This window comes from Juglans regia, chromosome 9 (assembly GCF_001411555.2).
Source record: "Juglans regia cultivar Chandler chromosome 9, Walnut 2.0, whole genome shotgun sequence".
In the NCBI taxonomy this organism is placed as follows: domain Eukaryota; kingdom Viridiplantae; phylum Streptophyta; class Magnoliopsida; order Fagales; family Juglandaceae; genus Juglans; species Juglans regia.
Genome location: NC_049909.1, coordinates 19,353,035 through 19,380,891, shown reverse-complemented (window position 1 = coordinate 19,380,891; position 27,857 = coordinate 19,353,035). Strand labels below are relative to the sequence as shown.

The 27,857-nt window shown below is 33.4% G+C and overlaps 1 protein-coding gene and 1 long non-coding RNA gene across 2 annotated transcripts; both read right to left on the bottom strand.

Annotated features, from left to right (window-relative positions):
• Window positions 1–934: 934 nt before the first annotated feature.
• LOC108997291 lies at window positions 935–2,801 on the bottom strand. The gene is made up of 2 exons (XR_001997141.2): window positions 2,131–2,801; window positions 935–2,006 (listed from the first exon to the last, which is right to left on the bottom strand). It is a non-coding gene; the product is annotated as an uncharacterized LOC108997291 (long non-coding RNA).
• A 9,144-nt stretch (window positions 2,802–11,945) lies between these two features.
• On the bottom strand, window positions 11,946–19,056 carry LOC108997426 (BTB/POZ domain-containing protein POB1-like). Its single transcript, XM_018973701.2, has 6 exons — window positions 18,655–19,056; window positions 17,492–17,644; window positions 14,164–14,285; window positions 14,012–14,075; window positions 13,463–13,742; window positions 11,946–13,173 (listed from the first exon to the last, which is right to left on the bottom strand). Exons 1-6 carry the CDS (start codon window positions 18,914–18,916, stop codon window positions 12,360–12,362), a joined length of 1,695 nt encoding a protein of 564 aa, XP_018829246.1. The 5' UTR covers window positions 18,917–19,056; the 3' UTR covers window positions 11,946–12,359.
• Window positions 19,057–27,857: the final 8,801 nt, after the last annotated feature.

Genomic DNA, 27,857 nt, shown 5'->3' with positions numbered 1-27,857 from the left:
TATGAAACTTTACAACAAGGGGAGATTTTAATAACAATCTGCACAACTCCTTAAAGATCATGTCAAATCCCAGCTTTGAGAACCAAAATATATTGAATCACCACTCGTGTACTGACACACGTTGAGAATTCACCATTTCATCAAGGCTAGCTCTTATAAAACAATAATGACAAAAACACAATAGCACTTGTGTTTGTTAAAGATGGTGCAACGATCAAATCATACCAAGAGTAAAAGAGCCGTTGGATTTCGAAAAAAGTGGGAAACAGATCATCTGGAAAAAAAACTCGTATCCAAAATTAGAATAGCGTTTGTGAGCTTAGAGAGGTAAAAAATTAAGGAGCATTCCTAGCTAGTAACATCTGAAGGTGGGGATTTTTTTCGCTTCAGAGATTCGTTTGGAAAAAAGAAGAAAGAAGAACGGCAGGTGATCTAGCACATGAGGCCAAGAACAGTGAATTGAGAAGAATACAAACTTTTTGGTAAATTTAGATGGTAATAACCCACATGATAAAAATACTTCGTCTCTTTTCCTCCCATGCGAAAGTGATCATATTCTAGGGTTTCATCGATGTAGTAATGGCATGGTTGTAGAAGGCGGCAATTCATGTCTAACACCTTAGAAGGCCATGTCTATTAATCCCACCATGCCTACTAATTATTATTTGTCTGGGGACACTATTTTCGACACGATAACTTAGAATACTAAAAACATCGATAAAAACTGAGTCACTTTCTGACATTCTCATTTGCGAAGTTAATCGATTTAGAGAAGCTAGCTTGTTGCTGGATACTGAAGCTCAAGAGTCGATTATACTTGGGCAGAGTCGGCTTTATCGTGGTTCGTTTTGTGTTTCCTTTTTAACTGTTTTTATTTATCATTCTAGCTAACACAAGTTTTCAATAAAAATCGAGAAACTTATTTACAACTTTATAACAAAATCGTCTGCCAAATAATTTCTGTGTAGCTCGAGCACATAAATTTGAATCATAACTTAGTCCCTTGCCTAGATCAAAGGCTCAAAGATACATGAAGGAAAAAATAAAAAGAAGGGAAGAAAATTATTACGAGTGAAGCTCGAATAAACTAAAAAGTACTACACAAGCTTTGCCCTACAATGGGGTTGGTTGGTGCTTGTTTTTCGGCTCACTCCATGAAAGAAAGAAGGTCAAAACCTCTTTGCCCTTTGGCTAGCTCGCACGAGAGAGAGAGAGAGTAGTCATTCCCACCTACGTTTTCTCAAGTTCTTGCATCTGAACAGGATCCCAGTCATATATACAAAAATGTATAAGGCCCTCTTCATAAACTCAAGAGTTTACCCCTTTCCTAAACTCATAAGTAAAGAAAATTCCATCTTACCACCCGTCTTGTATGGTCCGCCCAAGAAAATGATCCTTCACCCGTCTTTCATACAAATGGAAAAACTGAGGCCCACAATTCATGCCACAGTACCAAAGAAACCTTACATTCATGAATCGTAAAGCTCAGGAGAGAAGTCGACGTCAGAATCCTCCATTCAGGCCACCTACTTATCGGTACAATCAAACCGAAAACATGGACAAAAAAAATAAGAAAGAGAGCAGTACACTCCCTGCTAACATGAAACCACATGAGGACATTCCGGTAATTGCATCCTCCGGGAGACATGTCTGGGAACTTGTTGCAGTAATAGAGCAAGACCCAAGACGCTATTGTCGTATATTGCGAGCATCTAATCTCATGCTCAGGCGCCTCTTGGGTGACACAGGCTTGAATGTACGCTTGACAAAACCCTAAATCTTTACTGTCAACACGAGTGAAAAGCAGGTTAGTTCATCCATCATTGAACGAGTTTCGAGGATGTTTTTAATATATATTAATTAAAGCTTGCATACCTTAACCCTAGTTGAGCCAATTTTTAAAGGAAACGAACAGACATGGAAAAGACAAGGCATCTGTTGATGCACAAAAGCGAGAAGGCTTTCTCTACATGCCTACTCTTACCGACTTTCCAAGGTAAAGATTTCTGGTTCACCACATAGATAAATACCACTAAAACTTAATTAACGATAATCTTAGAGGACTTAACAAATTTAAAATTAACAAGTTCAACATCAAGTCAAACAGGTAGTAATAATTAAGTAACTTACCTCTGCATCACCAGAAGCGTGCTTGGCGTCTGGAAAGAGGAAAAGTAATCGGTGAACGATATTTATCTTTAGCAATTCAAGCAAACCACTTTATTCAAACATGGACTTAATTATTAAGAAATAAAATGAGCACTAACAAAGAAAGAGTTTAGATCAAGAGAAGAGATTTAAGTAACATAACAAGAAAGGGAGCTCCCTTCAGTCCAAGTACAGGAAGCTTTAGATCCAATTTATCTCCCGGTTCATTCACTCATTTACTGGGTATCTCCTTTTAACACAGCATGTGGATGAATGAGTCGGCAGCTAATTGAATCCTGCAGCCACCCATGAGTGGACTGAAGAGGGCTCCCTTCACCATCAACCATTGAGAAGAAAGCAACAAGAGTAAACGGAAATGAACTGATCTTCACATGTATGCAAAACCGATGCACAGATCACACTGTTTTCTCGTAAACAAGTGAAGATTGCCCATGTCCCATGATATCCTAACCTAGCCAACACATAGCTAGAAAATCCACACACACAGACACAGAGCGCGCAAATAGAGGTGAAGTGAAGAAAGCGACTGCTCAAAAGAAGAACAGGATCTCGGAAGGTTCGTGGAGGGTGGAGGCCGAGAGCTTCTGCTCTCACCCGCCGAACAAAACCAGTGGCTTATGGATTCATCATGAGGGGAGGGTGGCTTATATATAAGCTAAAAGTGCAAAAAAAAAAAAAAAATAGAGGCTTTGATCAGACAATTAGTGTTTTAAAATATTATGGAAAAAACAAAGATAAAAGGAAGTTATTCATATTCTTCTTTGCTTTCACATTTGTCGTGCACATACAACACTACAGTACTCCTACCAATCGCTTGCAATATGCAGAGCCCATCAATTCCTTTGCATATGCCCTAATTTTTGTTTAGCTTATTATAAGCATAAGAATGCTATAATTAAGTCTTTGTGTTTTGCTAACTAGTCATTGATATGCTGCTAATTTAATGATCTTGATCATTGGCAGATATATATATTTATATATATATATATATATGCACTCAGCTGGGTAGCCATTTACTCAATAAGAGACCTGATCGGTAAAGAGGATTTCAAGGAACACTACTATTCTTTCGTGAAATTTTAAAGGGCATTTGTATCTTTTTTTTTTTTAAGTCCTAAGTAGGGTAGCCCCGTTCACTTTCCTCCGTGTTTAGTGGTAAATTGGGGATATTATTAGCTGTATAGTAGGATTGGAAAATGCTTTTACAAGCATATAAATTTATTTTATACAGAAAAGTTTTCATGCAAAAAACACCTTTGCATCCTAATATATAGAGCTAAGCTTCAAGAGATGCTGTACGTTTGTTGACTAACAAAGAAAGTTGAAGTTTGGAACGAAACTGCTGATAACTAATGATATTTAACAAACGAATAATTTTACATGAAGTTGGTGAACATTTTATAAACATTACATAATCATTTAAAAAAAATATAAAGTTTATTATTAAAAAATTAATATTTTTTATATAAATTCTAGTTTTTTATTATTCTCTTTACAACATTAAAAAATGGCTGAATGAAACCCTAGAGATCCCTGTGAAAACCTATTCCTAGGGTTTCTGTTTGTGCTGAGAAACACTACGTATACGGTGGAAGGGACAGAAAACGATATAACATGGTGGATAGGCACAGACCTTCTTTGACAACGTCTAGCCAGTAGCCTTTTTGTGGCTTTGCGATTTTATATGTTTTCAAGATTGTCCAGCAACTTGGAACAATTCATTGTCTTTGTTTTTTTAGAGAAGGAAATCTTTTGTGATTAAGATAATATATATCAGAACACGTGTTAAGTTCTTAGTCACATTATCTTGTCACCTTTTTTTTATAAGCAATATTTCTTGGTCACATTTATATGCATGCACTGAAACCAGTCAAAGACTGTCCTGCAATTTGTGCTATAGCTAGAGCATACCCCGCCCCGTTCAGCACTTGTCCTGTCGAAGTAAAAACCAACTGTACATCAATGAAAAGTCTACTCATTATTTTTACACCACATATTATATATAATTTTTTATTTTTTTTATACTAAATATATAGTACATAGATAATGAGTAAAAAACATCAATTAATATAAATAAAAATAAAAATAATGTGTAATGTGTAAAGATAATGAATAACAAAATACATCTATATATGCAGACATATACGACAATGCAATCGGGAATCAAATATTGAATTATAAGCTTGTTTGTGACAATTATATGCAGTTGGTAATTGGAGCAAATTGCTTAGAGTTAGGGACATTGTCCAGTGAAAAAAACGCCTAGGGATTAAAAAAAATGTAAAATAGGATATATAATATATATATCCCCTTAACAACTGCCCAACAAGTTTTTTTTTTCTTTTTTTACAATGATATCCACGTAATATTTTTTTAATTTTACAATATATTTGATAATATATAATATTTTAAAATGATGATATTTTTATAAAGTAATGTTATTTTTATAAGATATTTTATAACAATATCTCTCATCTTAAAATATGATTGTGTAAACTATTATAAAAAGTAATGTGTATCATTTTTTTTAATTTCGTGAGCTAGGACTCCAAATTATTAATGATGAAGGTTTCCTTCATGAAATGGATTTTTAGTGAGAGAAATTAGAGAGACTTATTTGTTCTCCCTTTCTATCATTTCTTTCTTCTTCTGCTACTTAGCTTATAATTAGGAAGTTTTTTATTTTAATTCTCTCTCTTGTTGGATTTGTAGAGTCTGATTTATTTTTGTTACGGTTTAATTTGATCATCCAACTTGATAATGATTCATTATGGTATTTTTGGTAGAATTTCAATGAGGCTTGGCCATGAAGTGCATGCTTGAATCAATAGGCTCAAGTCGAAGCGAACATGGTCAAACCTTGTAGGTGTCCGAAGGTGAAGCCATTTTTTTTTTTACCCAATTTGGGATTCGAGAAATGCAGATAGAAAGTTCGCTTGACGCTTACGTGACAGGATGCTCAAGAGAAACTTAGGCAAAAAATTTATTCGACACTCGCTCCACATATCACTCGAGTGAATATCAGATGACGAGTATGCTCGAGCAAATAACTCAATAATTGAAAAATTAGGACTTTCGTCATGTAATATTATATATATGTTTATTATGAATAGTATGGATATTTTGAGTAGATAATTAATTTTTCTATAATTTTATAGACATAAACACATTGAAAAATCATATAAATCTTTATATTGCACAATTGATTTCTTATTTTATTTTACTTCTGGCGTCTTCGTTTCACACATCTCTCTCTCACGCGCACATCCCCACTACCATCTTGAGATTTCAATTTTTAGATCTATTACTTCTATGATAACTTGGCAGACTCAAGAAATGATTCTATAGAATCAAAACTCTTGAGACCTTTAGCGGGACATGTTTCAACCCAAAAGCTTCCCTAATTTAAGTAAGGATTTAATATAACATATGTTGTGGTTGTTTATACTTAGGAGTACTCGGAGGGGACTATATATCTATATTTATTCTAATTAATTTTCATTAATTCATCTCAGAAATTAGTCTTTTCAAATGATATTAATATGTCGCAGAAAGCTTACACTCAAAAGTTAAATAATTAGGGAGGGTGGCGCTAGGAAACAGACAGAGGGATAGGGGGGGAACCCACGAAAGAGCCAATAGGAGTATGATAGGCATTGAGAAAGTTTGTATATTTTATCTCATCAGATTCTCAATCACTTGCTGAAATCAGAGTCTTATCAATGCAAAAGGCTGCCTATGAACTCAATGAGAAAAAATGGGTACCTCCGTCCCTTCACCATTCTCTTATTACCGTTTCATTTCCATTTGTCCAATCACCACTTTTCTCTCATCTGTCATTCCATCCATCTATCCCTTTAAAACCACTCTTAATAGATTCTTTATCTTATTTTTTAAAATATATTATTAAAATTTAATTTTTTTTATTTTATATAATAATTTTTACAATATATTATTTATCATCTTATTTATTTATTTTTTATATCATTTAAATATTCTTTTTATTCTTTTTAAATATTTCATTTCTATCAATCAATTTACAATATTCATATATTTTTTTATATTTACAATTTATATTTATATACAATATAAAATAATTCAGTCCTATATACATAAAACAAAAATATATAAGCCAAATAAAAATTAAAAATAAAATCAAATATGAAAATTTGGTTTAAAAATAATTCCAAGATATTTTTTAGAAAAAAATAAAATATATTTGTTTTAAACGATGAACAATAAAAAGAATTTGCTTATACGATAAAAATCAAAATAAATAAAAATGAATGAATAAATTATGAAATATCAATAATAAAAAAAATTTATAAGATGAACAATACCCACTACATGTAGCAAAATACTATAACTAAATGTAATTTACAATTTATTTTACATAATCGGATGGAGCTTCTTTTTGAAATAATTCTTCAAATTATTTACAGTTTTTGTATAATACAAAAGCTATTGGAGTGCTCTGATCTGAAATAAGTTTTTCTTTGATGTATTTATTATTTTGTATTATATTTTCAGCTGTTTTTCTTAATATATTGATCCCTGGCCATTTAATTCCGGTCTCATTCCATAGTACTACATGTATTTATGTCATCTAATCATTTAATATTAAGTAATTTACTAAAAATTAAAAAACTGAAAAATAAAATTTTAAATTCTCTACCATTTTATATTTATATTTTATATTTTTTTAATAAATCAAATGACATCACATATATAATAATGACACGTCAAGAGTATATTATCAGTAAATTTTGAATGAGCAAATAACATTATTTTTCGTTCAATCTATGAATAAGCTAGTGAAATGTCTTTTCATTCATATGTCTAATTTTACTCGAAAACAAAAAAACTTGTCTTATTAAATTATTGAAGCTCCATCGATTCTGAGAATTATTTTACTCTGTGTTTGGATTATATCTTTCCACAAAAAAAAAACTCATCATATTATCTTGTCATGGATTTCAAATTCAGTAGTGTCCATCATTTTGTTCTTTTACTTTCTCAGTACGTAGCTCGAAAAAGTTTCAATGAGGTTGTTGAAGACATATTTGCCAGCGGCTCCTACGGTATGTCCTTCCCTCAGAAAGGAAAGTAGTTCCAGGTAGCTTAGCCAGTCAAGGAAGAAAAATAAATAAATAAATCTTTAGTTGTAGCCTAATAATTCCTAATTAAAAATGTTATCAAACAAGTCCCTTTTCTGTTTAATAAAGTTTCTTAACCTTACCTATTAATCAATCCTTTATTTTAAGACATTAATGAAAAAAAAAATATTCCAAGAAAATTCTGAATACTTGATTAATTTGTACTGGCTCTTATTTCAAATATATATATATATATTTTTATAATTAAGATCATCCAAAGATTTCTTCTACTTATCTTTGCATGAAATTCTTACAACTCTCTTGTAATCTATTTCATGACAGCTCTTACAAAAATAGTTTTATAATCTAACATATCATATTAACTCACGTGAGTTTATAAATTTATATGTTGTGTGATCTTTTTATAATTAAAGCATTTATCTTTCATAATTAATCAATACAATACTAGTATATATGTTATTTTATTACAAATAAATTTTAATTTTATAAAATGATCTTTTATTTGCTATAAACTTACAAAAGAATAGTAAAGAGTTTTAAGTTTATATATTCATTTATGGGCAATGCTAAACACAATTATGGATTGTGCAAGCGCCTTGCACTTTTTTAAAAAAATAATGAAGTCTACCATTAAAAATTTAATTTTTTCATATAGATTTCATATTTAGTCATTTAAAAAAAATAAAAAATATACGGCACTTACACAATACTCTATAACTGTAACTATCATTTATTCCAAAGTAAGTATTTTGATCATTACTACTAAGGTAAGGTGGTAGCCCAATTGGTAAGAGAGCATTCTTCCCTCCCTTGCTCGAAGTCATAGGTTCGAAACGGTTTGCCTTAATAAAACTTGTGATCGAAAGTCATGGAAGCATTTGCATGCTGGCACCTTGGTGAGGTTGAGTGATGAGCTATTTCACTCAGAGTTAATAGTTATAGCTTAAACCAAACATGCCATAACGAGTGTGGACCCTCATGGTTACTCCAAAAGAAAAAACTGCCCCTAATTTGCGGGAAAAAAATAAAGTATTTTTTTTTATCATAGCTGCATTTTGTTAAGGTTATTCTTGGCCTATTAAAGATCAGGACAGAACTGACCAATGTTATGTCCCTTCCATCCTTTTTAGATCCCCTGATTCACTTTTCTGCACTTATTACACATGGGGTATGTACCATGTGTTTCTTGTCTTGATTTCCAGTTTCTTTCGTCTTTCAAATTTTCAATCCATTGGCATTTCGCAGTATACAAAATTAATTTAATTAGTCAGATTGTATTCCTAAAAATAATTTCCAAGCTCTTCCAATTTCATTATAAGAAAAATAGATATTTGTGACTATTTTTTACAACAAAAAAGATTATTTATAATGAAAACAGATTCATTTTAATTAAAAATAGTCATTTTATTAGAAATAACTGATCGTAAATAAATAATTTTTTTATAGTATTTTTTAAAGAATATCGGTTTGCTACTAATGGCTGAAATAATTGAGTTGAATTGATTTTTAATAATCGGATCAACAATTCTTAAACTTTGTGCAATTATTCATTTTGATCTAGCTAGCTGGAGTAGTCATGTATGGAAGGAAGGATATTACTTATTAGCAGTGCTAGATAAAGCCTATCCTAAAAATCTAAATAGCTAGGTTTGCTCAATAATGACAATATCAATATATAAAAAATATATAGATTTTTTAAAGAAATATATATATATATATATATATATATACATTATCATCTAGATATCAGAATATATGTGTGTAATATATATATATATATATATAAATTTAATAAAAAAAATTAAAGAGCAATGATACTTTAATGGATGACCCAAGTTATATAGCATATACTCCATTTGGAACTAATCAATAATATAAATAATGGAACTCTATTGGAATATTATAAATAACAAAAATTTCTCACTCCCAAATAATATGGGATCAAGTAATTCTATATATCAAATTATCGTCTCACTTTCATCTCACTATATAAATTGTGGCACATTTATTATCATTAGATGATAAATAATCATCTAATAAAGAATCGTTTAATTGTAATAAATATGACACATCTTAAATAGTGAGATGAAAGTGAGATGGTAGTGTGGTATATATAATTTTCTTATGAGATCTCATGTACCATATTTCTTTATCACTTATAAGAATGAGTTATTGCAAATATTGTATCATAAAAAGAAAAAAAAATCGAGTTAATATGTTATACTTCTTGAATAAGTAATATTTTTTGTTCTTTTCCTTTCAAAAATAGATTCGTAATCTGTTTATCCTTGAGGAAGAAGTAATATGCTTATTGATATACAGAATACAGATGCTATTCGAAGCAATTAATCTGCCTTTTATGATATGACTAAAAATATTATTATCCATGAAATTAGTTACCATTTGTTGGGATGCCCTTAATGCCAATTACATTTCATTGGCTGATGAATTAATTTTGGTATCGTACATCATTCCAATTCCTCATGCCGGAGTTGAGTAATATATATATATATATATATATATATATAAAGCCAAACCCAATTATTCATTACCGAATTTTTAGTTTAGAATATGCGATTATGTGCACTAATTGTAAACGATTATGCCCATTAATACGTACATCCATTCAATATGATTGGTCAGAAAGTAAATTTTATTAAAAATAGTACTAATTTGAATTTAGAATATGAAGATAACAAAATTAATACGTAAATTGATACGCAAACTTACTTATATATAGCAAAATTCTTATTATTAATTACTTTTATATAATAAAATAAATTATTATTTATTTTATAAAATTTTTTTACGACTATAACGTTTTTTTTTTTCACTAGAAAAATGAAAAACAATACTCAAATTTAAATAAATAAAGAATCAATTATGGGTTTCATAAAGGAGAGATTCACAATATATATCAAATTACCATTGTCTAAGACTGTACTTAATATATATCAAACTTGTACTTTGGTCGGGAGAAGTATCTCGAATATAGTACTCTTCTTTTCTTTCTTTTGCTCTTCCTCTTTTGTGCTTTTTTTTCTCTTTTGTTTCTCTTCTTTGATGTCAAATCAGAATCAAGATTTTAATAATTGGATGAATTATTCGCACTATAGTTTGCTTTAGTAGTTAATTAGATTGGCCGTGATATGAAGTGATTGTGTCTCTCTTTCCCAAGGATTTAACAGATCATTATAAGGAGGGGAAAAAGATGCTCTTGAAAATATTTCATGAATACGCATGATCATGTTCCTCCCAAAGGGAACAACAGATCTGGTTGTGAGCAAAAATTACAATTTCTTTCTCCCCAATTTGAGAATGGATCTTTAAACAGTATAATGACATGGTTACACATTGACAACACAGCCCCAGATAAACATACTATGGTTGGGTTTGTATGCTCCATTGATGACTAGTTTTGCTAGAAAAAAAAAATTGTATTTGCGAGTCACTGTAGAGGACATTCGAGCATGATCTTAATTGCAAAAAGAATTTAAAATTTTGAATCTTATAAATCAAATTGTGGCACGTTAATAATGTGAATGATGTATCTTCCACTCCAACTTGCAAGTACAAATACTCGTGTAAATATACAAGTTAATATGGTAGATTTTTCATCAATAACATGTTATATCAATAAATAGACTTTACCGAAACATTTGTTTCTTTGATGGAACTGTTACTAAATTATAATAAGGTACAGGCTTAGGCATACCCTTATGCAGGTGAAAGGATCTTGTATAATTGCACCCTGATATAAGATTAGAAAATAAAAATAAAAAAATGAAAGCCAGATGAAGTAGTGGCTGACACTCCACATCAAAGGATGTCAAGTTATGCACCCCATCCCATTAAGAACAGTTTGACTTTAAATTCAGAGTAATATATATATATATATATATATATATTTTCCATCCATAACACTTACTAGAAACTCAACATGTTGAATAAGGTTATATGCGTCTTCATATACATGTAGAGGAGAAATATTACAGTCACAACAAAATTTCAAAAAAGTAAACTCATAATCTGAAGTGGTTGAAGCAAAAACAAACCAGCTCATCCACTTTGTTTCATTAGAAACGCTGTAATTGTCTATCAATATCAATCTTCTCTTGTTCAAGAAATATATTTGCATTTTTCATTTCATCTCCAATTTCCTTTTCTTTTCCATGCCAATCTAACATCTATTCAGCATTAAAAGGATGTTATCTGAATAATAAAACCAAAAATAGAATTATCTTGAGACCCATTTTAAATTTTTTTTATTTCTAGTGCAGATAGCATTTTTTAAAGAAGAAAAGGCTGACTACATATCTAGCACGGCAGCATCCAAATCCATTTTGTTAGAAGATAACCATATACAACAAAATAAAGCCTCTATTTTGGTTAAATATTTATTAATTTTTTTTGTACAAAAACACTTCCCTTAGATGAAAGTTTCCTTCTAAGAAAACATAAAAGTCAGGCAAGCACCTGCCCAAATTAGGATGGTCATGCCCAAACAGCTGGGACAGCCTTGCGCTAGTCATTTTATGTTAGAAAAAGGCAAAAATCAACAAATACCAAGTTTGGAAACTGGTTAAAGAATATTTACAGAGATCAGAATACAGAGTGAAAAAGGAAATTACATGCACAGTAACAGTGGCACAATTGGAATTCTTAAGTGAACACATCCAGACAAGCCATTGCAAAGAGAACTAACTTTCTCGTAGCTACTTGCAACGTACTAAACACTGTTAAATTTTCATCGTTGACAGCTTTGGAAAGCTTGGACAATCATTACTTACAAAGGTAGTAGTTAGTTCGATAAAAATAGCCCAAACAAGACTTGGGTAACTTTGCAAACAGTAGAATAGGGGGGCACATTCGTTCAATACCATTTGAGAACAAACATTGGTTCCCCTTCGCGAGAGGTGAGTTAGAGGAGAGAACCCATTTTTATGCTTATACCTCAACTGTGGCAGAATCAATAATGCTACTATTACACAGCTTCTTTATACATAATGTCACGAGGCGGGCCCAGAGAGAGAGAGCGCCCCAAAGCTCCACAAAATGAGACCTGAATAGGACTCATTGCCTGATTGTGAGCTCAGCCCTTAGATGGAGGATACCGTTGATGAAATAGAGGCTGTCATCAGCCATGAATGCAGTCCATGCTATTCCAAACAGATTGCGATATCCAACAGCCTTCCCTCCAGTGAAAGTATAATTTCCTTTGTACTTGCTCGCATACTCCTCGGATGGCTTACACCTCGCTGAAAAATCATAGTCAACGGCAAAACTGACTGGTCCCTTCTCTTGCATCCCCAAGAATAGCCCAAAGCAGTGCAATGAGCTTTGTTGGTCAATGTGGCAGTGGGCTGACAAGAAAAACCCCTGCCCACCGAGGTGAAAAGCCTGTGAGTAAAGCCGACCAGCCGGAAACAGATGTGCACACTCCTCCCGCTTCAGGTCCAGGTAAACAATACACTGCTGACGAGGTAGTTCAAATTCGACCACCTTGACAGGGCGATATTTGTATGCCCGCTCCACGTATCGCCTACAGCTGGCACTGGCCTCCTCTGCAGCAAGAAAACGCTGCCGGTATGGTGCCTCAGCCTTGAAAAAGAGAGCCTCGCGCACGACCTTTGATACCAGTTCAGGATCAAAGTCATTGCAGGTTAAAACCTTCCTTAGCTTTCGGCAGGTCATGTATGGAAAACGGACAAGGCAACCAAGTTGTGAGCCAAGGATCTCTCTTCGTTCCTCAAGTTTTGGGTAGTTTTTACGAGCCCATTTCAGCACAAAGTCGTAAACAATATCCTCTGAAGGCACCTGGAGATCATCACTGGACAATACAGCCTCAACACCGGCTAGGGGCAAGTTCAACACCTCATCATGAGACCTGGAAAATGATGCAAACCATTAATTGCTTTCTAATATCTGTGGCCCTCGTGTCACTATAACTGAAATTGGAATATTATATTTGTAGTCTACAAAAAAGGCAGGCGGTTCACAAGATCGATCAACTATTCTAATTCTTGACAAAATCAGTAAAGAGAGGAAAAGAAAATATCACATGTCCAAATAATAATAGGCTCAAACAAAATTCTACCATATGAACATGAAAACCAAAGAGGAGCTCCACAAATTAAGCAAAGCAAGAAAGAAGAAAGCACAGAAGAAAGACTCACTTAGTTATGTCTTTATAGTGCGCAGCAAGAAACCGTTTTGCTGCATCAGTCAATGGCTGGACTGCATCAGCCATTAAAACACTAGAAGGAAGATCTAAATATAGCAATGCTGATTCGCGAGTCATTGGCAAGTTCCCCAATAACCTGCTACAATATCTCATACATGACACAACCTCATATTTATCAGCAGCCGTCAGCACATCCAACAAAGCAGCAGATGTAGTTGTTGACAACGTATTACTGTACATAAAATTAAGAAGGTCCATGAGGGCTGCTTCTTCTGCTCCAGTGACATAATAGGAAAGAAACAGTAATTAATTAATAGTTGTCTTGTAAACAGAAAAGCATAGATGCACACATGTGCACAAAAAGGGATAAGAAGTGGGACTGGTTTATAGTGATAATGCTAAAACCAAAAACAGGAACAACAAAATGCGACTTTGAAACCCAGACCATTTTCAAAGGAGATTGAAAGTTCATAATTTAATATGAGAATAGACCAAAATAAGAATAAGTGGACAATAAAAGCTAATGAAGGCTGGTAATTACCAGATGCATGTATCTGTAGAGTTACATGTCGCTGCTCTGACTCTCTCATGCCATTTGAAAACAACTACAGAGGCATGCAATCAATAAATGAACGAAAATATCCAAGGAACAAAAGAGAACAAAGGCAGCATAACCAGATAAAGAGCCCTCACCTTATAAAAATATGGACTCTTTGCGGCTAAAATTGGAGAGCTTATGTGTAATGTTTTGACTCTCAACACTGTCGAGCAGTCCATGCTCAATGATGAATCATTACTAGGTCCAGCTTCATCATCTACAAAGAATCTAACCGAGTGAAAACCATATGACTATCAATTTTTTTTTTTTTTGATAAGTAAAAGATCAATATTATATATATGAATGAAATAAGCATAGCCCATGTACATAGGAAGTATACGGAAGAACACCTAAATACATTCTACGTGCGATAAATTAAAGACAAAAAATCATGAACATTGCCCCCCTGCAATACAATGGCGGAAAGCCAAAACAATAATGTGTGGAACAAATATTTCTTCAACTCGGCCAGCGTGCGTTCCTTATCTTCAAAGCAGCGTGCATTCCTTTCCGTCCAAATACACCACATGATCCATGACGGAATCATCTTCCATACCATTGCCACTTGATGACAACCTTGCATCTTCCTCCAACAACCCAACAGGTCCACCACCCTCATAGGCATAACCCAAGCTAAATCAACCCTTTGAAAGATCCCATCCCACAACGCCCTTGCTACCTCACAATGTAGTAAGAGATGGTCCACCGATTCTCAATTCTTTCTACACATGTAGCACCACTCCATGACTACACATCCTTTCTTTCTCAAGTTATCCGTGGTCAATATCTTCTCAAGGGCGGCACTCCAAACAAAAAAGGCTACTCTAGAAGGCACACGAGACCTCTAAATATTCTTCCAAGGAAATGGAGTATTATCTTGAGATGTCAAGATGTTATAATACGCCTTCACTGTGCATAACTTGTGATTGTTAGATCTCCATTTCAAACGATCACGTTGTGCTATAGGGATCCTTGTAGAATATAGTAAACTGAAAAAATCTGCAACAATAGATAATTCTCGGTCATATAAATCCCTACTAAAGAGAATGTTCCACTGATACGAGCCATGAGAAAATAGTCGCACTTCCGCTACTGACGCCTCCTTATTAACTGCAATACGATATAGAGCCGGAAAAGCCCTTTCCAAAGTTTGATCTCCACACCACATGTCCCGCCAAAAACTTATTCGATCGCCCTCACCAATTACAAAACAGATTTGATTTACAAAGCATGGCCACCCCTTCCTTATAAACTTCCATAAACCCACACCATATCCCCCTCTTACTTCATTGGAACACCACCCTCCCCTAGCGACGCCATATCTAGCATCAACAGTTTCCTTCCACAATGCTCCCTCCTCCAAGTGATATCTCCAAAGCCATTTTCCCAATAAAGCTTTATTAAAAGTCCTCAAGTTACACACTCCCAATCCTCCATTCACAACTGAGACACAAACTGTTTTCCATCTAACCAAATGAAATTTTTTCTCCTCCCTCATGCCTCCCCATAAGAATGCCCTAAATAATTTCTCCATCCTATTTACCACCCCTGCAGGCATAGAAAACAAAGATAGAAAATATGTGGGAGATAGAAAATATGTGGGGAGGTTAGTGAGTGTATTCTTAATAAGAGTGAGGCGACCCCCTTTTGATAAATATACCCGTTTCCATCCAGCCAACATTTTCTCTATCTTCTCCACCACCCCATCCTACATAGCTCTATTCTTAAACGTTGCTCCCAACGGAAGGCCCATATATTTCATTGGAAAAGAAGACACTTTACATTCCAGTAGGCTTGCTAAACTGAGGATATTAGCAATCACAACCACAGGAGCCATTTCAGACTTACCTAGATTCACCTTGAGCCCTGACACTGTTTCGAAGCAAAGTAGCAATGCTCGTAGTGTTTGAATTTGGCTATTATCGCTTCGCAGAAGACTAAAGTATCATCTGCAAAAAGAAGATGTGAAATGATAATAGGGCCACCAGAGCCATTGCCCACCTAAAAACCAGCTAAAAACCCTCCTCCAACAACAGCCTGCATCATCTTACTTAGCGCCTCCATAACTATAACAAATAAAAGTGGGGATAGAGGATCTCCCTGCCGCAAACCCCGTGAACTATCAAAAAAACCAGCAGGTGTGCCGTTGACTAGAACTGAGAATTGGGCCGTGGAAATACAATGACGCATCCATGAATTCCATCTAACCCCAAAACCACACCTCTCAAGCAAGTATAAGGGAAATTCCCAGTTCACATGATCGTACGCCTTCTCCATGTCAAGCTTGCAAACAACACCTGATCCTCCCTCCCGAAGTCTGTGGTCCAAACACTCATTTCCATATGACTATCAATTACTATCAATAAAATTATATACTACCATCATATACATGCATATATGTAAATTTACATGCTAAGCATGTAAGTAGCTGCAACACCCCCTTCTCGTTAAGGATAGGATTGTAAGAACCAAGAAAGGCCCAAGCCATATATGGGCCTATACTCCGACCAGTCAATGTTACAATTTGAGCCCATTGGAATCGTTATAAAGGGCTTGAACGTCTCCCTTCCAAGTAATGTGGGATCTCATTCACCATCTTTCTAAACACAATACGAGGTATTACATGAAATAATAGGGGTTAGGCTCCAATTTATAAGAAAATGTGGGGTTTTCTTGATCTACATCAAAGTTGACTAAAAAAAAAAGGTATGAACTCCTTATAGGACTTGGTTTCATAATAGAAAATACAGAAAAGCTCCTAAAATCTCTAGGAAAATCTGACAGCAAGTTCTAAAAAAAAAGGAGGCCTAAATTCTAGGGTCTGTGGCTAAAAAACAGGGTTGGCGGAAGAATAAAAATCCTACTCCTAACAGGATTTTATTTTACTTTATGACGGACTTCTAAACAACTCCCCTTCTAAATAAAAGCTGGCAGCATGTTTTTGGGAAAAGGTGTCTTAAACTAAAGGTTGCATCTCTAAAAGCTAGGGTTGCCAAATCAGCCAAAAAGTATTCCTTTTCAATAAAATTATTAGTTCTTTTTTACTATTCCAATTATGAGATGGCTTGGCCATGCCACTACTTAATTCTAGGTCCAAACTACTTTTCTAACATCTTTATAGCCCATAAAATAAACACTACGAAAATTAAAAAAAAAACACACACACACACACACAAAATAACAAAATTCTCAGAAACCCTATAAAAAACCATGAGGCAGATAACAAGTAATAGACAAAGCAATGCTTCATATTCTCCTTATGTAAGGGTGAAAAGAACATTTCTAGATAAATAAAAAAACACAGAAAGAACACAGATTTGTAATTTGCACGATAGTCATAATCAATTCTCCATATAACCACAATAGGAGTCCTTCATGAATTTAAATAAAGCAAATCATAATAAAAGGGAATAAAAGACGTACCATGTTGATTCAAATTAATATCAACACCTAAAGGTACTTCCTCAATCATTGCCACAGCTTCCTCATCTTGATTTCCATAGCCCAAACCATCCACTGTTTCTGGCACATTACAATTTAGAATCTGCGCCTCGTGTTGCACAAGGATATCCAACACTAAAGTCAAAATAGAAAATATATTTCAAATAAGTATAGTTGTTGATATTCCCAGGAGTCTAAACCTGCATTATCAGTGCGGCAGTTGAAAAGATGATACAAAGATAAGCCAAGGTAAGGGCAAGAAGTATTAGAAGTTGCAATATTGAAAGAAATGGTATTAAGGGATAAATGAATACATGTTCAATCATCGCCCACAAAAATTCTAATACACATGAAATTAATTTTTTTTAATAGGAAAACAAATTTGGTTGATACTAAAAAATAGGTGTAGCCCAAGTACACAGGACTGCTATATGTGAATTAATTCATCCATATTAAAGTTAAAATCCCATTAGACATGATTTCTAGCACACGGTTCATGGTTTACAGCAGATATATAATTTGCACAATGGATTCACTCAAAAGAAAGGATCAGAGTTCGATACGGACACAGGCCAAGAGAGCTAGACCAAAATTACCTCTAAGACTATTGTCCTGACACCAAAATGAGTTTCACCCAATGAGAAGGGTACAAAACTCATTGAGCATAGTTGGCTTTTTGGAATTGAAAACTACAGGAGGAAGGGTTGAATAACTTCCATACATGGTATATTATGCAGTTGCCACTATAGTCGGGGCAGTAAAGTGATCCAACCACAATAAAATAGAAGTCTCTTGTGGAACTATCACCATCAAACTATCAAACCTAATCTTTCTTCTATCACCCCTAAAGGCCTCAAACAAAAATTGAAAATTCATCTAAAATCCTAACATTTCCACCACACAAAACCCCCAAATTTCAGGTCAGGTACCAAGAGGTTGTATGAAGAGGTGGGTGTATTATGAGTACCTATTTCCATCAATGATTCAAACCCAAAACAACAGAAAAAGGAAAATAACAAAAGTTTCCTTCTAAATCCTTTATTTTCTAGGTAGCCAAATAGACCCCAATTGCACGAACGATCAAATTAATAACCAATAACACGAAAAGGAAAGACATTGCAGAAAGATAAAAGAAACTCTCTTACTAGTCTCATTCTTAATCTCCTCCCTCCGTCTCTTCCTATTGCGGGCCCAATCAGCGACGCTGATGCAACCCTCGCCGTCCGATTTTATCTCGGGAAAATCAGGGATTATCTCAATCCTCAGGACCCGATCGGAGAAATTCCTGTCGTTGAAGGCGAAAGCGAAGTCCGAGTCTGACCCGGACCCAGTGGCAAGCCCATTCGGAGGGAAGTCCGACTCCGTGGTCGAGCAGGGATCAAATAGGTCCGTATTCGAGTCCCTCATACCCGAACCCTAGAAAGCTTTCGATCTGTAAGTACCGAATTAAAGAAACTATCCTTGATGCGTGAAAGGAATATAACAGACTTTCAAATTTCCCTTATCCTTTGGACGTTCGTAAGAAGAAAAAGAAAATTTGCCATTTTTGTTTCAAAATTATTAAAATTTAAGATATAAAAACTTTTTATATTAATTGACATGGTAACTATTTTATCAGTGATTCAGTTGTCATGAATTTAGAATTATATAGATGAGATAAGATAAAAATTAAAAATTAATAAAATATTAATAAAATTATTTTTATTTTAAAATTTAAAAATTTTAAATTATTTATTATATTTTATTTGAGAGTTTAAAAAAATTATAATAATTAAATAAGATAAAATAGTTTGTGAAAACAAATCATACTTTAAGCATCTTTGAAAAAAAGATATATATATAATTTTAACATATTAAAAATTGAAATAAATAAGGAAAATAATACTATATATCATGATTTTGTCCATGTTCATGTATTTATTTTTTTAATTTTTTTATTTAATAATTAAAGAAATAATTATTAACATATTGAGGTATTTTTTTATTTTAAAAATATTTAATTTTTTTTTCAAAAAATAAAAAAGTGACATTTGGCCAAGTAGGGGCACCTTATAATAGCAGCCCCCAATTAATAATGAGAAAATCTTTGAACCGTTCCATTTATTCTTCTTCAAATAACAACTATTGAATAAAAGAGTGCCACGTATGAGTCTCATTTATCAACGTTGTAACCGCACCACAGACTAATAAAATTGATCCCACCAAAGATCTTCTTCCTCTCACCGGGCGAAATGCTTCTCCACCTCCCCCTCTCTCGCAACCACCTCGCACTGGAATCAAGCCCTCCCTCCATTACCTCGCACCGGCGTCGAGCCCTCCCCCCACCCTCTCTCGGAACCCCTCACCCACGGAATACCCCCGAGGCGAACCCATCCCACCAGCCCCCCCTTCCAGGCAAAATCTACCCCTCATACCCTTCCCCCTTTCAACTAGTGGTTGGATCTAACAGAAAGGGAAATTCTTGAACAAAAGATAAATACATGTAACGCAACTTTTCTTGACCTCTAACACATGCCTACCAAATGCCGTGAGTGATTTGAGTGGCTCTGGTTGTTTTTGAATGGCTCTGGTTGTGATGCTCTGGTGAGAGAGAGACAGAGAGAGAGAAGTGGTGATGCTCTGGTTGTTCTTGAATGGCTCTGCTCTGGTTTTTTGTTCAAAACAAATGGTGATTTAAATTGATTTTATGATTATTTGATGCATGTTTGGGTCTGTGATTTGAGTTGCTTTGTGTGAAAATCTAACTTCTTTCAGTTGATTTGATGAATGGTCGACGGAGGATGAAACAAAGACAGTGAAATGTGAAATTATCGGGTGATTTGGTTTTATGTTCTTTGGTATAAACTTGCTGACGTGTTGTCCTTTTATTAAGGGCTGTTAAATGCCCAAAACTAGTCGGACTGTTCTAAAGAGGAACTCATTAATAATTTATTTCAAGAAAACACTTCAATGCTATTTTCTGAAAATACTTATTTAAATTTAAAATAATAAACAAAAGGTGAATAATGCCGTGTTGGATAGAATGAGAAGCGGAAATTAGAAAAAGTCGTGAGGCAATCCTTGATCAACTAAAAATTTAGGTCGAAGAAAATGTTAGATATTAAAATAAAAAATTTTCGATGTTTTACATTTTTAAAAGATTTTGATTTTCCTTAAAAGCAAAACAAAAGCAAAATGGGAGGGATATATATATTTAGGTTCCGTTTGGATTCAAAAAATATTTCATCTCAGATCGTCTCATCAGTTTAATTTTTTCAAATTTTTACATAAAATATAATAAATAATTTAATTTTTTAAATTTCAAAATAATAATATTATTAAAGATTAATATTTTTTTTTTAAATTTTATTTTTCATCTAAAACCATCTTATTTCATATTTGAATTCAAACCAGCCCTTAGAGAAATGTTATACGTACCCCATTTTTTTGTCATCATAATTTCACCATTATCTAATTAATGTGCAATAATTGATTGAAAAACCATTTATTATTTATCATTCAATTATTGAATATTGTCACATACATGAGGCCGGTGGATATTAAAGGATGATGGATAAGATTTTTCATAGTTAAGAGGAGTGACAGTTCTGAAGTACAGCGAGTTGCCTTCATCTTATAACTAAATCCTGTATATGGCATATTAAGATCAGTCGGTTGAAATTTTTATTAGTGAAGAAATTAACGTAGCTGATAAATAAAAACACATGCAATTAATTAAGACTAGTCATGCACTTAATTACAATGATGGTCATTAAGACAATATTAATTAGACCTGCAGTAAGCATAATAAAAAAATAAATTATGAGAGTACTGTGATTACATGTCTAATTAAGAGATGATCTAGGAAGATAACCTTTCAAATTAGGTCATTTAATTATGGGGACAGAATCAGAAAGTACTTTACTAATTTGGCGGGTGAAATTACAATTTTTTATTTTTTTTTGCAGAAAATAACTTTATAAAATCTATTTATAAAAAAAAATTATAAAAGGTTAATTAAATAGTGTTTTGGAGTTTCTAGGGGCTTCAACGTCTTTAATAAGAGCATCCTCAATGGATTAGCTAAAAATTAGATCTATTGAGTATTTAACTATTAGATAACAAAATATAATCACAATGGATCAGCTAAATTCCAAATAATTGGACTTTAGCTACAATGACTTTCAAAATATTTTCAAATTTGAAAGTTACTGTAGATAGACTAAATACATATTTTATCAATTATTTCTCTTTTCTCTTTCTTATCTACTTCATATGAAACAACATTAATTTAATTATAATATGATTAATACTAATTCACATATAATAATAGGTAGAATGATAAAATATGATAAAATAAAAAAAATTATTAATTAAAAAAATTAATATTTTTAAAGTAATATTATTTTATTACTATATAATGAATAAATGAATAATCCAATGTATGAATTTGATGTGAATGGAATAGTTAAAGTCAAATTCATCTCATATTATTTTATTATTATATAATGAACAAATAGCTATTCCAATATGGAGATTAGAATAATCAAAGTCAAATTCATCTCACATTAGCTAAAAGTATCATTTAAATTTGGCTAATCCATTGAGAGTGCTCGATCCTAACTTGGATTCGTTCTAATCAGACACTGATCGATTTTTCAAAACTATGCAAGCTCATACATGGATTCAAAATATATATTTCCAAAAATAAGGTTTTTTATCATGCATATATAAAACCTAAATATCAGTCCAATGAAGGATCTATTTTGTCAAGTTCCTTGAAAGTATACGATCATTTCTTACTGCAAAGGCATGGTCAACGGGAAAAATGGCAAGTCCAATATTCAAGTGTATAGCCAAAAGATAAGGCCGAAGCAGTGGATCGAATATAGCTTAGCATTGGATTATATATGCATTATGCATCTATATATTTACATAATATGATCTTAAATTAGACTACATTAAATTATACATATCTAAAAATTTACAATAACTATGAATAGTATTTCTTCAAATTTAAAGATGCACTATTGATCATCACTCTCCAAATCTTATTTAACTAATTTTTCTCTCTCATTCCTCTTTCTCTGAAACAAACCTTCTCTCAAAATATTTCTTTCACCTTGATCTCGCTCTCCACCAACGATTTTGATTAATCTAATATTTTTTTATTATTTGGTTAAAAAATGTATAATCTAATAAGTGAGTTTTTCATGATATATAAAAAATGTAATTTTACGTATATATATAAAGAAACCAATGCCAAGAGGACAGACGCATATAGTTGCATTGGCCTCCAATATAGCCTAAGAGGACAGACGCATTTGCCTCGTTTAACGGTATGGTACCGCCTCAGCCTTGAAAAAATTAAAGAGCCAATATGTATATATATGAGCACTGCAAACATTGATGAGGCGACCGTTTTAGCCTTTTTTAGCTACGTCATCGCAGACTAAAAAACTTGCTTTATTAATCTTAATTAATGTCAGGATCAAACTCAAAGTCATACATTAACGCAGATTAAACTTGCTTTAGCTTTCTGATCTAGCTTATATGTTGAAAACGACGAGGAAACCGATAGAGGCATGCAGTGCAGGATCTTTCTTCGCGTATCCTCGAGTACTACTGAGTAATATTAGGTCTGAACCCATTTCGATCGGCTAGCTCAATGTCATATATAATATAGTCTGAAGGTGGAGAGAGATCATTAATGGATGATACATTTCTCATATCACAACTAGATCAGCGCCGTCATTCTTGACAAATTATAAGTGTAGCTCATTTTTAAAAATAAAAATAAAAAATTATAGAACTACTTCATTTTTATTGAAGTACCCTCATTTTTGGTTGAGGAAAACCATCCTTACATCAAGTTATACATCCAATGTATATACATCATGAACAAAGATCACAAAGTACTATTGTCGAAGGCATGGAACTCCAGCTCTATCAAGTGCAAAAGTTGCCAATAAATGTTTGGGAAGTTGAGACAGGTAAGAGAATGATGCATCATTTCCTGCTGCTCCATAATTTGCAAGTCCATCAGCCAGATGATTCCCCTCCCGATATACGTGGATGACCTCACAAGACAATTGATTGTGAAGTTGCAAGATATCTTCCCAGAGATCAGAATATTGCTGAGGAGGCCGTGTGTCATTCTTAAGCCAGTTTACTGCCAACATCGAATCCGTCTCTACCACCACTTCATGAGTAATATTCAGTTGAAAGCAAGTCATTAAGCCATACTTTAAGGCAGACAATTCTGCATAGATGCTGGTTCCAACTTCCAAGCAGCGTGAAAAGGCAAACATGAAGCCACAATGGGATCTAAGAACCCCTCCACAGCCAGCTAAACCAGGATTACCCTTGGATGCCCCGTCCACATTTAACTTAAACTTGCCAAAAGAGGGTGGAATCCATCGAACCAAAAGAGGTCTCTTGTGTTTGGGCTCCAAGATGCTACTATTCAGAAAATGAAGAATCTCGATGAGTACTGCTGCTTCTGCTCCAGTGAGATAATAAGAAACGGTAATTATATATTAGTATGTATTATGTCAAGATCAAGAGAAGCTACGGCCTACACAAACACATGCAAAAAGCCTAGCTATCTTGAACAAGCACGGGAACGAAAAGGAAAAAGAAAAAGTACTGTGTGATCATTACCAGATGCATGCATCCGTAGAGTTACATGGCGCTGGTTTGACTCTTTGATCATGCCATTTGAAAACAGCTGCAAAAGGCGTAGGAAACCAACGAGTCAATAAAAATAGACCGTGAGATTAGGAGAAGATGATGAAAAATAGAATGATGAATAGATTTTTTATATTTACTAATGTCAAGATAAAAAAAGTCAAATTAATGGATATGTCAAGATTATTATTTTTTAAAATGAAGATATTTTTATAAAATGATATTAATATTTTATAAATTATTTTACAAAAATATCACTCGTTTAAAATATTATTATGTTAAAAGTTGGGCACACATATATCAATTTCGTATCCCTAAACAACATGAATTAGAACCGTCGCGCCTCACCTTACGAAAAAATTTACTCTTTGCCGCTAAAACTGGAGAACTAATGTGTATGATTTTGATGCTAAGAAGAGTTGAGCAATCCATGCTCCAAGATGAATCTGCAGTAAAATAAATATAATATATTCATGATATACATAATCAAAAAATATATATATATATAAACACGATGAACCATATAGACATAAATATATAATATATATATACATATGTATAGTATAATATATACGTACGTACGATGAAATACATAAAAAAAGTATGTATCATTGCATGGCAGTGAGATAAACTCTTACGTACGTACCAGTCTCGTTCTCCACCTTCTCGGCAGTGTCGACCGTGCAACCTTCGCCTTCCGAGTATGTCTCGGGCGAATCTGGAATTATCTCAAGCCTCAGAACTCGATCGGAGAAGATGCTGTTGTTGACGGAAAATGGGAAGTCCGAGTCGGACTCGAAATCGAATCCGGTGTTGCTCCCATTGGACGAGAAGTAGGAGTCCATGATCTTCCGAATTTGAAAGCTTTCTGCGTGATTAGAAGCCTCCATGGCACAACCTTGCTGAAAGAGCCAATTAGCAATTGTTTGCAGTAGACTACGAAAGTTTTGAGCATATTATCAAGCATTTGATGACGCAGATATCGTACGTACGTAACGAGGGAGCTAGCGAAAGAGAGAACTAGCTAGATCTGTACCTTTTGATGTCACAGTGACGAGGGAGCTAGCGAAAGAGATCAGAACTCTGTACCTTTAATTCGTTGGAATTATAATTAAGTTTCATGATAATTAAGTGTATATATATATATGTATAGGCTATACAAATTTTGCTTCTTGGATAAATGTTAGGACTTTTTGTTTTGTTATTATCTAAAACGTACCAAGATTTTGTACGTCCTATCTTATTTTTCCCAATTAGTTCATCAGATATGGACATGTACTGATAAAATATAAAATTATTAGATTAATTTAAAGCTAGAAGGATATATATAAATATATATATTATATATAGAAAAATGTAGCAACTTCTTATCAATTATTTGAGAGAAATTATCCATGTGATCTTTCACCGCTTTTAGAAAAATATATTTTTTATAGTTCTATACCGATCGATAATAACTTTAAAAACGGACGTAATTAATAACTATCAGATTATATAGATGGATAGATATATATATATATATATATATATATATATAATATATCACCTTCAAAGATTAGGATTTATACGTCGGGTTTGACGCGACAGTGTTCAAATTTTAACATTTTTGGAAGAGTTCATCATGTCTGTTAGAGCACTTGCATCCGGCCGCTTATCAAAGTTAATCGTTATAGCTTGACTAATAGTCAAAATTGTCTACTTTTGAGAGATAAGGGCCCACGTCAAATTACTTTTATATATTATTTAATATTTTCAAATATTTTATTTACCAACATAAGTCAAACATAAAATATTTTTCATTTCAAATTTTTGATTTTTTTATCTAATTATTATTTAATCATCATAATTTTTTTAAACTTCTGTACAAAACATAAAAAATAATACAATTTTTTTAAATTTTAAAACAAATAATTATATTCAAATAATTTTTTAACTTTATAATTTTTTTTAAATTTTTTTTCTTGTCTTTTCCAAAATTTAATAAAACATCTTAATTTAAATTATTTTACTATTATTTACATATATTTTGGTGTTGCTGCAGTAACTCACCATTTATGGGATTGAAAATGCTACTTAGCGGCCCCTCAATGTTACTGTTTAAATATTTAAATTTTTTTAATTATTTTTACTTAATGATTAAGATAGTGATTATTAATAAAGTTATATATTTTTTAATTTTTTCTTAATAATTAAAAATGTTAAAAAAATATTTAACAGAAAATAAATAAAATAAAAAATAAATTTATACTGACGGTATGCCATAGAAACTGCGCAAGCTGCTAGTACCATCCTTATGATATATACCGTAAATTCCCAAAAATTTAAAAAAAAAAAAACTATTTGTTTATTTGATCTGGAGATTGCCCTCCCGCATTTCTCATTCTCTCTTAGCTTGTATATATCCACTCTCTCATGCCTTCCGTTTGTCATTTATGATAATCCGATCTTTTATAAAATTTTAGAATTTGGAAAATTAAGATGATTTTTGAAAAAAATATTATCATTAAAAAATGATAAATTTTGAAAACATTACCGGTTTTGAGAGATTTATTAGAGATTAATAGTTAAAAACATAAAGAGAGAAAAATATCTGAGTAGTTAATGAAATGTAAAAGGAAATGAGTTAAAAATAATAAAAAATAAAAAATAATTATTGTAATAGAATAAAGAAAAAAATAAATATTAATAGAAGAAGAAGAAGAAGATAGAGAGAATTTTTGAATAAGATTTGGCAAAAATTTGACCAAGCCCAATGTGAAAGTCCTAGAAACCCAACACAAAATTCATATTAAACTAGCAGGATCTCCGAGCATTAGCATTTACACCAGCTTGGAGCAGCAAATAAAGTTATTACTTTTGCGTATGATTGAGAATAAAGAAATCGTATAAATAAGATAAATCAACTCTTGAGAATTGGAACTGGGAATGACGTAGCAAAGACTGATCAAGTGATTGAGAGTTCTAAAAGAGAATATCAAGAAAACAGGGAAGTCATGGAAACTTGATAAAAGAACTTTCAAAAAAGAGTTCTATGCGAGGGAGATCGTGGCGTGTCAGATGTCAGGCTTGCCACCACCCATTCTCTGTCGCCTTAGTGGGGGCTAGTCTATGGCCTAACGAGGGATTGCATCGTGTTTGTTGTCCTACGTCTGCACGGCCACCATTTCTCTGTTATGCTAGGAGATGTAAGATTGCGGGCCAGTCGTCCTTGGCTCATGAGACGCTCCACTATGCGTCGAATTTCTTGACATCGATATGGGTTGGCTCGTGCCTGGGATTTGGGACTCTGGGGTCGGGGGCATGATGATGTGTTGCCCACCTGGCCTGGTAACTTGATTTGGCTGACCCCGATCCTCCCAGACCCTGAATTGACAGGCTCGGATAGACCGGTCCCTTGCTTACTTGACTTCTTGACCCTCTCGCCCCAAGTCCTTGGCTTCCCTACTTGGGCCCGAGCTTTGTGGTTCAGCCTTCCTAGGCTTTGGCCCTTTGAAAATGGGCCTTGGCTTTCTTAGACATGGGCCCTACGGGAGTGGGCCTTCCCTCACAGTACCTCACGAATTTCTACTACAGACACGTGGTGGGAATTCCAGCCTTCCTCATTCTGGTCGGTTCCTTTGATCCCCGTCGCTTCGGGTCTTCTCCTACTGCTTCTTGGAGACGGCTCAGTGTCTGTCGA